Genomic DNA, 14,353 nt, shown 5'->3' with positions numbered 1-14,353 from the left:
GAGTCAGGGGACAACTTTTTGCAGCCAGGTCTCTCCTTTTACTCTGTGGGTCTTGAGTACTGGAACCAGGTCCTTGGTCTTAACTGAAAGCACCTTTGGCCGCTGAACCATTTCACACCTACCGGGGATCCCACACTTGTATTACGTCATGATGTTCATTACTTAACTCCCAGAGCATCCATCTTGTGACTACTTGGAGATAAAACCAAGTTAAAATGTGGTGTATCATGCAGTCGAGTCTTAAGTTTGTTGTTTTTGTTTTTTTTTTTTTTAACAGTTGTGAAAAATAAAGTAAAAAAAAACCAAACCAACAACAAGAGAATGTCCTCTGAGAAGAGAGTAGCGTGGTATCTGGAGCCAAGGCTCTAAGTTCAAGTACATGGACACATCCCCACACACTGGTCAAGGGCCACATTACATGCCATGCCACGGGCTTACATGTTAGACTACCAGCGGAGTTTCTGCAGTTAGGTAACGAGGAGCAGAGGGTCACGTGGTTACACAGAGAGAACCTTGAGAGATGGCTCTGGCTTCCACGGCACAAAGATTACTGCTGTTTCGCAGAGACGGTGAGAAGAACACGGAGGCTGGGATAACTATGGTAGTGAAAGTTGAGGAGGTTCCTGCAATAAATACTCGGAAGTACTTTTGTATGTTATTGACTAAGCAAAGTGTTTCCTAACAATGTCATCAATAAAACTGCTTTTAGTTTAGAAGGGGTTATTTCCCCTCCACCCTCTCTCTCTGAGAATAGGTCCATACCCACTGATAATATAAAGGGTTTTTTATTTATTTTTTGAGCTATGTTCTGATGTAGCCCAGGCTATCCCTGAACTTGGTAAATAGGCTAAGACAACCTTGATCTGATTGATTATCTTGCCTCTATTTCTCAAGTCCTGGGAATACTGGCATGTGGCACCATACCTGGTTTATTTAACTATGGATGCTAAGTAGACACTGTACCAATTGCTCTCAATTCCCAGTTCAAAAGACTTTTTAATAATAATTCAAAACAAAGAAATGCTATCCGGGGCTGGGCATGATTCCTAGCATCGGTAATCCCAGCACTTGCAGGCTGAAACAGGTCCAGTGCCAGGAAGAGGGGGGATAACCTAGGCTACACACTAAGTTTCAGGACAGCTAGGGTTACAGAGTTAGACTGCCTATGGTGGTTTGAATGATAATGGCGCCACAGGCTTGTGCAGTTGAAAGCTTAGTCATCAGGGTGTGGCTTTACCTCGAAAGAATTTAGGTGTTGTGTGGCTCACTGCAGTTGGGCTTTGAGGTTTCAAAAGTCTTCTCTCTCTCTCTCTCTCTCTCTCTCTCTCTCTCTCTCTCTCTCTCTTTCTCTCTCTTTCTCTCTCTCTCTCTTTCCCTCTCTCTTTCCCTCTGTCTCTCTTTCTGTTTCTCTCTCTCTCTCTTTCCCTCTGTCTCTCTGTTTCTCTGTCTCTGTCTCTGTCTCTCTCTCTGTCTCTCTCTCTGTATCTCTGTCTCTTTTTTCTCCAGGTCAGAATGTACTCTCAACTATTACTTTTTCTGCCTCCATGCCACATATTCCGTGCTGTGATGATAATGAACTAATCTCTTAAACTGGAAGCAAGCCCACAATTAAATGCAGTTTTTTTTTTTCTTAATAAGAGTTGCCATGGTCCTGGTGTCTCTTCACAGCAATAGAACAGTGACTAAGACACTGTCTTGGGAAACTAAAACGAGGAGCTGGAGCAATGACTCAGCAGTTAAGAGCACTGGCTGCTCTAGCAGAAGATCTGAATTTGGTTCCCAGCACTCACACGGTGGCTCACACCCATCTGTAGCTCGATTTTCAAAAGATCAGACACCTTATCTGGCCTCTCTAGGCACCACAGAATCACATGGTACAGAGGCACACATGTAGGCAAAACATCTATACACATAAAATAAAAATGAGTTAAAAAGAAAAACAGCTGTGGATCACATTATACTCTTCCCTGACAAATTCCTGTGTTGAAATCCTTTCACTCACTATGCCAGAAAGTGGCTACAGGTTCTTTGAGGAGGTAATTAAAGTACAGCGAGGTCCCAAGGATAGACCCTAACCCATTATGATTCGGCACTTTACAAGAACAAAGGCAGGACCGGAATACAGGAAGCCAAGCAAAGACCATGGGAACACACAGCAAGGAGGTGGCTATTAGCAAACCTAGGAAACAGTCCTGGGGTGGGGGTGGGAACCTGCTGACACCTTCATCATGGACTTTCAGCTTCCAACGCTGTGAGAAAATAAGTTATTTAGGTTATGTTTTTCTTTTTTTTCTTTCATGGTAATAGGGATGAAACCCAGATTCTTTCACATGCTAAGCAAGCACTGTACCATGGAGCTCCACTCCAACCCTGTATTTAAGTGAGAAACACATGGTTTTGGGTCGGCATGGGCTCCCTGCTGTCCTGTCTCCCCACAATGCACTCAGCCACCTGAGAGCATCATTCTTGATAAAACGATGGCATTTTGATTTGGTTTGATTCGACCTAATTGGATTTTTTGTGCTGGCTGAGCTGTTCTTTTCTTATCACAAGCAATGACGACAAAAAAAAACTAAAGCAAACTGAAACCTCATCTTCAGCTTCCTTCAACAGTCTTCATGTTTGTAAATGGTATTTGCTACTCAGTCAGTTGCTAAGTCCAAAAGCTTCTTGTGTCCACAATCTCTATTAACCACCTGGTGCAACCCTGTTAAATTTATCCACAAAGTAAATTTTTTTTATCTTGCTTGTACTTTTGTTTTTGATATCCATTTTATTTTATGAAGAAATAGTTCAGGGGGTTCAAAGAGTAAGGGAAGAGGCAGAGGGTTTCAGCTGGACCTCTCACTTCTGTCGCTAAGTTTTATTTTTTAAATTCGTGTTGTATGTGTGTCTCTGTGTGAGTGTATGTCATGTGTGTAAGGGCTAGCAGAGAACAACGGTGTTGGAACCCCTGGAGCTGGAGTTACAGGTAGCTGCACGGCTCCTAACAGGTGCTGGGAATCGAACTCCAGTCCTCTGGAAGGGTGAAGAAACTCTTAACTGCTAAGTCATCTCTCTAGCCCAAGCTCTGGAATTACTAAATGGGGCTGCATAGCGAACGCATCTGAAAACCTGATGTCTTGTCCTCAGCTTCTTTCTCAGACAATATCCTGTGAACTGGACTGGAATCTACTCCCAAAATATTTTTTTTTGGTCTGGGTTCTGAATCTGTGGTCTCCTTGGCATCTTCCAGAAAGCTGAGGGTAGCAGGTTGCTAGTAGGTTCTAATCAGTCACTGTAGCTATAAGGGTGAACTGAGGTAAGCTGGTACCAGGTAAAGAGGTGTCAGGACTTTATGGGGTATGGTGTTTGGTGAGGACAGGGGCAGCAAGTGAGCAGGCAGAAAGCAACCTTCACATCCTCTCAATCTCCATTACAACTGCTCCAGGCTCTACCACTATTAACTCGCATTTGCATCATTGCAAAAGGCTGATAATGCAACCTCCCCACCTTTCACTGATCAGCAATCCTGGTCTGTCCTACACCAAAAGTTAGCTTTCCCCCCTTAGCCCCTAGGGTTGCTACACTCCTTTCCTTCCTTGACATCAATTTCTTGTTCACGCTGTACTTGACTGGCTTCCTGTCTAAATTATACCCTCTACCTGTTCCCAAACTTCTGTTTTTATCCTTGACCTACACCTTTTTCTTCCAGTTCCGTAAGTGTCCTGTGCTTTTCTTCCTCAGCGGCTTTCGTTTTGGTTTCCTAACCTTGGATGTTTTCCTTGTCTTCCTAGGGCTTGAGCTCCACTTATCCTACCTACTGCCTGCCTATCACCCCCAGACCCCGTCCACGCGCTTGCAGGTTCCCGGTGGAGCCGAGGATGACCTTGAACTCCTCTACCTTTAATTTTACTTAATTTTCCTTTTTTAGATTTATTTCACGTGTGTGTTTTGCCTTCCTCACGCTCAGTCCTGGTGCTCAAAGAAGTCAAAAGGAGGCATCGGATTCCTTAGAACTGAAATTATAGATGCTTGTGAGGCACCATGGGGGTGCCAGGAACTGAACCCAGGTCCTCTGCAAGAGCAGTCGGCGCTCTCAACCACTAATCCACCTCCCCATCCCCCATGGAGACTGTCACTGCCCATCCTCTTTCAAGGACTCCCGCTGCCATTCTCAACTTGATCCTTTATCACAGCTTCCAATGCACTTCTGTTTGAGAGTAGTGCTGGTTAAATAATGAGATCTTGTCTCGAAAAAAATTGACAACATGAAAGACGGAACAGTGGAAATGAGAATGCCTGTGAGCACTCTAACATCCAACATTGAAATTCTGCTTTTTAAAATATTTTACTTTTTTTTTTTTTTTCGAGACAGGGTTTTCTTGTGTAACAAGTCTTAGCTGTCCTGGAACTAGCTCTTGTAGACCAGGCTGGCCTCGAACTCACAGAGATCCACCTGCCTCTGCCTCCCGAATGCTGGGATGAAAGGCGTACACCACCACCGCACGGCCAATATTTTACTATTTTATACTTCTCTGACCTTGTGGGGCCAGCCATGAAAGCTAAGTCTGGGCAGGTCATCCAAAGGAAGTTCCTTACTTCCAACCATTATCACCTGGGACTCGGGCCATCAATAAATTTAAATGGAGTCTCAATAGTTTACCCTGAGACAACGCCAGGCAGGCCGAGATTACCCGACCCACCCAAGTGCAGACCATTCAAAGGAAATTGCTGACATTCCAAGCACTGTAGATAGAAACACCTGCCAGTACTTCACCAGGACACCCTAGACAAATGTCAGCCGATCAGGGGTCGTGAACCTCAGAGACCCCCCCTCACCCCCACCTTTACTACTATAAAAACCCAATTCTAATTGAGTTTGGGGTTCTCCGGATATTCCAATATGTTGGACATGCAGAAAGACTGAGCTTGCAAACTTGGTTAAAATAAAGGCTCTTTGCTTTTACATATAGGACTCGATCTCCTTTGTTGGCTTTTGTGGGGACCCATGGATTTGGGCATAACAACATACTATAGTAGGCTGAAATCTTAACCTCAGGTACCTTATGTGACCTTACTGGGAAATAAGATCTTTGTAGATACAATTGCTATGATGAGCTCATAATGGATAAGAATGGGCTGTAATATTAAGTTGGGGGTGTCACCCCAGTCCCTGGCAGTCATCTATGGAGTGCCAATGGAGCAAAAAGCTCCATCTCAGGCCCCTCCCCCTGGGAGTTGTCTAGGCCCAGACTCCAACTCCCAGCCTGCTAAGCACTGACCCCTCTCCTGGGGAGGGTCAGGACCACTCCCACAGGTTATTTAGGCTTGGGGGGGGGAGAACACGTGTTTTTGGCTTTTGCGTGTGCTCTCCTTCTGTGTCCTCCCTCTATTCCCCCACCCCCACCCCAGCCATGCTCCTGGCGATCCGGGAGTGCTGCATTTATTAAACGTGGGCATTTTTAATTCGGTCATTCTGGTTTGATTGGAGCTCTTTACAGCAGAGAGGCTTTTCTTGAGATTTTTTCCCTACCATGGGCCCTGATCCAATCACTGGTGTCCTTATAAAAAGGAAAACTTTAATACAGACATCCAGGGAAACGTCAAGAAAAGGTGGGAGCAGGAATCAGGGTGATGCTTCCACGAGGTTTAACCGGGACTATTGGCAATCATCAGAAGGTAAGAGAGAAGCACGGAAAAGTTCTCCCCTTGAAACCAGAGGGAACCAACTTGCTGCCACTTTTCCGGCTTCTGGCCTAGATCTAGAATGGATACAACAAATTTCTACTGTTTTAAGAGACTTGATTCATGGTAAGTTGTTATTGTCTAGGAAGCTAACACACATATACCAAACGGTAGACACTCCTAATCTGCAAAAACCAGCCTACTGTGGCATTGATTATAGATGATTTAACACTGATGGCAAAGTAACAGGTTCTCGTATGGTTTAAACTAGGCGCTATGGCCTACACCTGCCATCTCAGCTTTTCATGAGGGAGGAGCTACAAGTTTGTAGACACCATAACTTAGTTTTTGGTGATGTGCTTAGTTGGTTAACACACCTAGTAAAGACATAACTAAATGCGGTGTAAAAATAAGTCCTATTCAATTTTAAGACTGCCTTGTTTTAAGTTCTCTAGTTTTCAAATGGGACTAATTTTCTTTATAGCTATCTGTTGGAAAGGGCTCATGCCTCCTTTAGTCCATGCAGCCCCCCCCCCCAAACTAGCAGCACAGTTGATTTGCATGGGATTTCCATGTTGTTTTTTTCCCCTCCCTCTTCAAGACTGACACAGCCACACAGAGCATTAGCCACTGGGTTTCCTCAAATCATTTCCTCCTAAGAATAGAGGGGGCATGGAACCTGTGTTAAGAAGGTTAAAATGTCAGCAAGCCACTTCACATGCTTGGTCTTGAGTGTCTTACCGAATAAATCTTTTTTTCTTGTCCCAAGAACTTGCCCTTCAATTCGTTCACTGGGTTCTTTTTTTTTTTTTTTTTGAGACATAACAGACGGCTTTGGTATCAAAACGATGTTAATATTGGCCTATGAAATCTGGATTTCGTTGTCATGAAACAGGAACTGAAGTCATACGCTCTATTTTTTGCTGAGCGAAAGAGGCCGGGCAATTTAACCTTATCTTCTAATGAGTTAGCTAAAAATGTGAGCCAACACTGTTCCAGGAACCTGGACAAAGATTAGGCTAAGCCATTGCTCCATTGCTATCAATACCTCACACACGTTCAGATTAAGTTCAGGTGGGTTTAAGGGTTTACACTGAGCTATCGCTTTTCTAATTTTTGCGATTGTTTCACCTGCTACTTCAAAATCTCCTTAGGAAAGGTGGAATCAAATTTACGAGAAGGCTAAAACCTATTAAGTAGAGAGACAAACCAAATTTCCTTAAGACAAAGAAAATTTCCTTAAGCCGCCCTTGTGAACGCCGAAGCACTGTTAAAAACCCACCGACAAAAAAAAAAAAAAGAAAATACACTGATAGCTCGCAGTCCTCATCCTCCATTCGCCTCTAGCAAAACACCGCGAAGGCGCCTGGGTCCGACGAACCCTGGGAGAGCTTCCGCGCAGGCGCGCGGCCAGGGAAGCGGGCAGGGCTGCGCAGGCGCGGCGACTGACTTCCGGCCGGCCCCTCCCCCCCCTCATCCCCATCCCCAGCGAAACCACCGCCCCTCTCCCTTGTCGCCAGCCTCTCCCTCGGCTCTCTCCACCCCTCGTGCTCTCCGCCCTGTTCGCCAGCAGCCCTTCCCCTCCCGCTCCATCCGGGTCGCTGACGGCTGTCTCTCGGTCCGGAGAGCGCTGGCGGCGGCGGCTTTTTTCTGAGGAACCTGGGAAAGTTTCACACGAGAGAGGGAGGGAGCGAGCCGGGCAAGCCGAGCCAGCGGAGCGGCGGCCGGGATCCCGAAGGAGGCGTCGTGGTCACTGCCGCAGCCGCCTGACGGAGGAAGATCTCAGAAGCCGGAGAGCCAGCCGTCCTCCATCGCCTGGGGCTCTCCCTGCCCCGAGGGGCCGGGTGAGTCGTTGCCCCCCATGGGTTCGGGGTAGTGTGACGGAGGTGGGCTCGGCTGGGGCCTCGGCGGAGGGCGCTAGCGGTCCCCGAGCTCGCCGGGGCCGGGGTGTTGCACCTCCCTCGGGGGAAGGGCCCTCCCCGGGGCCGAGGCCGCGGGGCCCGAGCCCGGTGGGACGGTGCCGGTGGCCGCGGGAGTTCGGCTGGTGGACACGCGAGGAGGTAGGGTGTATGTGGACCTCTCCTCTTTCCCCATCCCGGGGCCGCGTGAGCTGATCGTGGTACACGGTCGGGGAAAGGAAACGAAACTCCTTCCCCTTCTCCTACCTGTTGCTGGCGAGAGAACGCCTTTCCAGATCTTCGTTCTGACTTCTGGAGGAAAAAAAGAAAGGGTACCCAAACGAAGCGCGCTGAAATCGGAGAAATGTTTCTGCCTTCCTCTAGCCTTAAAAATAAAATAAGATACGGAAAGACAATGCAGAACTCTCTGAAACTTTCGAGTTTTGGTGTCCCAAAGGGATGAAATCAAATGTCTGGTTATGCGAGTGTAGTGGGACAGTGTCAGCACTTTCTAAATAATAAATGCAGAAAATTGTGTTTTGAAACCTCAGATTCAGTGTAAGGAATTTAGGTGACTTTGGACAGCAAGGATAAGAGTAACTTCCACTTAAGGGTGCTACTTAATAATGCATTATATATATTTTTTAAAATGTGGAGGTTTATATGAGAAAGGCTCGTGTCTTGTGTGTGTGTGTGTTTTATAATGTTTATGGATATTTTGCTTAGATGTTTGTGCACCATGTGTGCGTCTGGTGCTGGTGGAGGCCAGAAGAGGGCGTAGGATTCCCTGGGACTAGTCACACACAGACAGGACCGAGCAGCGAAGTGGGTGCTGGAATTGAATCCGGTTCCTTTAAAAGAGCAGCCAGTGCCCTTAACCTCTGAGAGGCCTCTCAGCTCCTCATGTAGTCTTTCAAGTGAAGAAGTTATATAGATTTCTCTATTAAACTGTTGGTGCCTCACAGTCCCTCAACCCCATTCCTATTTTGAAAAAAAAAAAAAACCAAAATAATAGTTCTGGCATTGTTGACAGTTTTTAATCTTTAAGTAATTGTCCTAGAAGTACACACAAAGATTACTGAAGGAGAATTTTGTTTTACTTATAGGAACCATTCATAATAAAAAAAAATTGAATTGGGAGACTCTTGATATTTAAGCTGAGTATTTTTATGTATTATAATCACATCGATTTAGTTTTAAAATTAAATTAGTAGAGAGGGTTTGGTGCTAATATTTTGACTTGTAAAATGGAGTTTTAAAATTATGACTTGATAGATTCTAATTTTGTGTGTAGCCATTAATAAAGTATATAGTCAAATTGTGACAGTTTTTTTTTTTAAGTTTCATTATTGGCTTAATTTCTGTTACAGATCAGAACTTCAGCTTTCTGTTGATGTGGAGGTAGGTATCAGACTATTGAATTCTTTTGAGTTGAGGGGGACTGTGAGGTTATGTTCCTGAAGTTGACTGGTGTCTTGTTTGAGTATTGGACACATGCCTCATTTACTGTTCTCATTAATCTTGTTTAAAGAAAAAACCTAATTTCATCAGAGTTCTTCTTACTAAGTTATATAACAAAGTCAAAACCAGTTCCTGGTTCAAGTTTTGTGAAGAACCGTAGAAAGTGATGTCATTTCCGAAACATTTGCATATGGTGCTTTAAAAATGAAAGAACTAATAACAGGCGTATTTGAAATATTTAACAATTGCGATCCTCATCGTAGCTTAACACTGATGAAAGAGCAGTTATACATCATTCTTCCTTTGAAGTCCTGTGCACTTTGTCTCCTCAGACGTCAGGCACCTCCAAGTTCCCAGTGTTACCGAAGGGACTTGTGTATCGAAGCTGGAAGACCAAGGTCCTTACAAGCATGTTGTGCTGGGGAAATGCATCGTATGGACAGCTAGGTCTGGGTGGAATTGATGAAGAAATTGTACTTGAGCCCAGAAAAAGTGACTTTTTTGTAAATAAAAAGGTCCGCGATGTAGGATGTGGACTCAGACATACTGTATTTGTCCTGGATGACGGAACTGTGTACACATGTGGATGTAATGATCTAGGGCAGCTGGGTCATGAGAAGTCAAGGAAGAAACCAGGTAAGTTAAATATACTCTAGCTCTAACAACTGGTACCATTTTATATTTGAAATGATGCTTTATATGACCTGTATATAAATATAAATATAAAATTTGCAGCCCACCAAGTTTTAAAAGCAAAGTAAGAATTAAACATTCTTGACCTTTGCACCCTTCTTAGTTCTTTAGGTTTTTTTTCTCTTTTGTTACTATTACTTTTAGTATGACCCTAATTGATGATGGTTGAATAGCAACAATAACAACAAAAACTAGCCTTCAGTGTATGGTTTTTTTACAAAATATAAAGACATCAAATTCTTTAATAAGTCATCTACCTTGAACATATTGTGAATTTTTAATTTGCTCTATAGGGTTTCTGTACACCTGAGGGGGGTATAGTAAAAACTTTTACTTTTGTTTACTTGCTTAAATTATATCTTAATTCTTCCATTTATTTCCTGTTATACTTTAGATATGTAATTTGTTTTGCTAGTTAGACAGACTGTTTAGTCTCCTATATTTTCTGCTTTCACACCAGTGCCAGCTTTGAAAGAGTGTGAATGTGAGCTGGTCTGACTCTGTAGAGGAATCTAAGCAAAATGTAAAATACTTTAACAGGTAATGAGAATTGAAAGCATTTAGTCACAAGTCTTGTTCTGCTTTCCTGGATGTTGTATTTACTTGGTATCAACACATTTTGACGGGCTTGTTTAGTAGGTTCAGGGGAGACTGCTGCTGTACCTGGTGTCACAGTAAGACCCTTAGGGATTCCCTATGACAATCCTTTTTCTCTATCAGCTCATTTATAATTTTTTTGTAGTCTGTTTTTAAGAGATAAATGTGGGTATAAAAACTCAGGCATTAAATTGAAGTGTCTGTCATATCATCTCACCGCCATTGCTATACTTCACTCGTAATTTGGAGATCCTGGAGGCTTTAATCTTTGTGAGTAGGATCTTAATCCCTTTTCTTGAGGCATACATAGTATGTAACTTGGTTTTATTGAGTGAATGAGAACGATTCCTTAATACAATGGGTCTAATGATTGTAAAACTCAAAGTAAATGATAGTTTTCTTGTATTATACTTTACAAAAGCATCTTACAGAATCTTACAGATTTTCATAATCTCTTGTGCATTGAGGTGGTTGTGGGTGGTTATTTACTATCTGTACATTTTGCTTAGTGTGGAAAATGCTGCCTCAAGTTGAGATTTCTATGGTATTGGATTACTTACTAGATGTAATTGCCAGCACGCTCGTTGTAACTTACTGAGGTTTAGAAATTTTAAATGTTACTAACCCATGCTTGGTGTTCAGAACAAGGGTAAATACATACACCGATGAGAAGAGTAACTTAAACTGCACAGATGAAGTTTAGGGAAAGCCAGATGCTTTTTGATATTGTTGACTCTGTGATGGTTGTATTGTGACATCTCTGTCTTCCTGTGAATTTATCCCGGAAACTGTTTAGTAATACAAAGTTGAAGAATGTGCTTCCCCTTTGAGATGAGCTCATTGATGTCCATGGCATATAAAATAGACGATGGGGGGAGGGGGAGAGCGTTGTTTCCAGAGATTTAGCGCTAGAGTTGGGAGTTCAGACATATGTAAATGAAATAACTAAAGAATATTGAAATTTGTCTGTCTGCTTTATATTTCAAGCCTAGGAAATTTAAATAATGAGAAAGATATTGTGGGATTGAATTAAAGAAATAAAGGTTTAAATTAAATTCTGTCAGTAGTCACATAATAGCCACAAAATCAGTCTGGAGCTAGAATTGCTTTTATAAAGGGGACTGGGGGGGGGGGCTCTGAGCCTAAGCAAAAGTCCTAGTTCTCTGGTATTTTGAAGAGTAACCAGGCTGCAGAGAGAGAAAAACACAGAAATTCAAAGAGGTTTGATTGCTATGATAGGATTCCAGTTTTCAACCTCTTTTTCTTTTTTCTTTTCTTTTTTTTTTTTTTTTGGTTTAAAATACACAAGTGGTAAATTTTAATAATGTTTTAACTAATTATTTTTCTTTGGACTAGTTCAGTGTTTTAAAAATGTCCGTTCCCTGCCCCTTTTATGAATTGTTGAATTTGAGGGTTGAGTTTAGACCTAAGGAATTGTTAGATCTTATTTAGTTGGTTTTATAGTCTTGCTAATCGAACTGTCTGGTTATGTCTGTGTCATAGACAATTCCTTCCTCAGAGCTTTACTTAAGTCTCAAAGAAAGTAGAGAAAAACTAAGAATTATTTCTTTACATAGACTGGGTTTGTAACCATAAATACATTGTAGCAAAGGAATGGAGCTTAGCATCACTGAGGATAAATTACTTGAGGCACATGGCTTACTTTAGGGTTGGCCTTGTTGTGTACTTGTTTGGACATGCAACCTATTGGGAGAGTTTTCCATTCTGGATATTTTAGGGATCATAAGATGTTTTCTAACTTTGGTTATACGAAGAGCAATAGGCTAAGTCCATATCCATATCTGTTCTCTCACATAGGTATGACCTCACTCCTAGCTCTGAGTTAGTGCTAGAAAAATGAGTGTCTCTTCCACCTTCGTGTAGTTTTTCCTACATGGAAACTTCTAGATACTTTTTAAAGCTAGCTTCTCAATTTCCTAATTTTTAGTTTACAAGTAAATACATTTATTCGGTATATCTGTCCATTTTAATGAATTGTTAGTTTTATTTGTATACTTCTAGATTTTCTTAAGAGATTTAAAAGTAATTTATTAAAAGTAAACTTTTCTTAACAGGTTTTTTTACTCTTGGCAGAAACTTTACGTGTATGTTGTATACGTCTGTTTGTACTTGTTGCATGTTAGAAGCAGTACTAAGCTATTTTATTATTGTAAATAATGTTATAATTCTGTTAAGCAGAGCATTTTGGTAGCTTTTTGTGGCTTTCCAAGTTCTTTGGAATGGAGTATATGGACTATCTCATTTGAGCCTCACCGCAGTGTCTCCTGTTCGATGTTCCAGTGAAAGTATTTTGGTCATAGCAGTAGCTGCTTGCTTGCCCTCTTGATTCCTCACTTTCTGACCTATTCTTTCTGTTCATAAAACATAAATCTATAAATGAAATGTCCTTTTATATACATCTAGAGTTTTAAAAATAGTGTAGGAAATATGTAAATATGGTAAATTATTTTTGCAGATTAGAAGTACCAGATTGTCCCACATATTTCTTACTTTGTTAAAACATTCAAGATTGAAGCTCACTGGGTTTTGTAAGTCTTAATTTTCATAATACCTTCTAAGCAAGAGAAAGATGTAGATGATAAATGACTTGGAAAAAAGAATTACCTAGGTCAGGAAGTGAGGCTTGGCCTTGAGCACTATGAGAAAGGTCGGTGCCCAGGAGTCTCAGTTTCAAGTGTAGGGGAAAAGTCATAATGCAAACAGTTGCTGTTAGAGAGATGTATAATAATACTTTACTTTGTGTAGGACCCCACATCTGAGGAATTTCAAGAGCATTACACAATAACTCATGGTTCCTTTCAAAATGCTTGTGACACAAATTGCAAGAATTATCCTCATCTTAGGGGATAAGTTTTCGGAGAAATGGCAGCACAAGTTGGTAAGTAACTTGTCAAACAGCAGGAGACTGGTGAGCAGCTGTAACTGACTCTGAAAGCTTAAGCCTACAGGTCTCCTACTGTATTCACTAAGTTGTGCTTGTGTTTAGTGTTATTTACAATAAGATCTCTTTGAGGCAGACCAGGTACTAATTCAGATTTTTTTTTTGCCATTCTATTTGATGGCCTCTTGAAATAAATCAGTATTTTACCAAGATGATTGCATTATACCACTGTGTAGTGTGAACAGTTTTCTTTTGGAGGGGAGTTATTCTGTAGATCCAACATAGGACCTCATTCACGAGAAGCAAACACTGACACTCAACTCTGCCCCAGTGTAAGAATATTTAGACAGACAAAGCTTACTTTTCTTGTTTCTATTTTATCATATATTCCTTTATTGTCTTGACTGCTGTGCTGGTCTATCAGAAGTCTGTAGTAGGGCTGATTGAATGCCTAGCATTAGAACAAGATAATTTTAAGTTGTATCAAGGCTCTCTGTCTTTGGGATGCGTTGCTTTGCTTGTGTTATATAAACAATTCTTGAAAAAAAAAGGCACAGTTGGCTTCTTTCAGTATTTTCTTTGTGTTTGGTTTATTACTGTGCTTAGATGATTGGCCCTTAATACAACACTCAGAAGGTTGAGGCAGGAGGATCATTAGTTAGAGGCTTCAAGACCCCCCCTTAAAAATAGAAAATGAAAAACCAAAATACTGTTTCCATTAGCAAAAAAAGGGGGGCGCATGGTAGACTTCAGTTTCATAGTTTGGGTAGTTACCAATGCTGGCCGGGCGATGGTGGCGATGGTGGTGCACGCCTTTAATCCCCAGCACTTGCGAAGCAGAGGCAGACGGATCTCTGTGAGTTCGAGACCAGCCTGGTCTATAAGAGCTAGTTCAAGGGTAGTTACCAATGGTTAACATTGTAAAATGACAAGCCTAGGGAATCAATTTGCATCATCTACTCAGAGATTTTTGTTGTGTTTTTTTGAGACAGGGTTTCATTATGTTGTTCTGACTGGCCTGGGCTTATTTTATAGACTGTCCTCCAATTTAGTAGAAATCTTCCTGCTTCTGCCTCCTAAGTCTGGGGTCAAAGATGTGCACCACCACCACATCTATTCCTTTTTTTTTTTCTTT

The 14,353-nt window shown here is 42.1% G+C and overlaps 1 protein-coding gene across 6 annotated transcripts in view; it reads left to right on the top strand.

Moving 5' to 3' along the window:
• Nucleotides 1-7,170: 7,170 nt before the first annotated feature.
• Herc4 (HECT and RLD domain containing E3 ubiquitin protein ligase 4) overlaps nt 7,171-14,353 on the top strand; it is a 71,293-nt gene continuing 64,110 nt past the window's right edge. For 2 of the 6 annotated variants that reach the window (XM_050141021.1, XM_050141014.1), the window contains exons 1-3: nt 7,179-7,511; nt 8,936-8,966; nt 9,359-9,662. In XM_050141021.1, coding sequence (XP_049996978.1) covers nt 9,437-9,662 — 226 coding nt within the window. In that variant the 5' untranslated portion in view covers nt 7,179-7,511; nt 8,936-8,966; nt 9,359-9,436. Of the gene's footprint in view, nt 7,512-8,935; nt 8,967-9,358; nt 9,663-13,082; nt 13,216-14,353 lie in introns of those variants that run through there. The other 4 variants (XM_050141061.1, XR_007591448.1, XM_050141040.1 and 1 more) reach the window with 4 other exon arrangements.

This window comes from Alexandromys fortis, unplaced genomic scaffold (genome assembly GCF_014885135.2).
Source record: "Alexandromys fortis isolate MF-2015 unplaced genomic scaffold, M_Fortis_MF-2015_v1.1 scaffold_9, whole genome shotgun sequence".
In the NCBI taxonomy this organism is placed as follows: domain Eukaryota; kingdom Metazoa; phylum Chordata; class Mammalia; order Rodentia; family Cricetidae; genus Alexandromys; species Alexandromys fortis.
The sequence above is the reverse complement of the archived record's forward strand: the minus strand, read 5'-3'. Positions and strand labels throughout refer to the sequence as shown.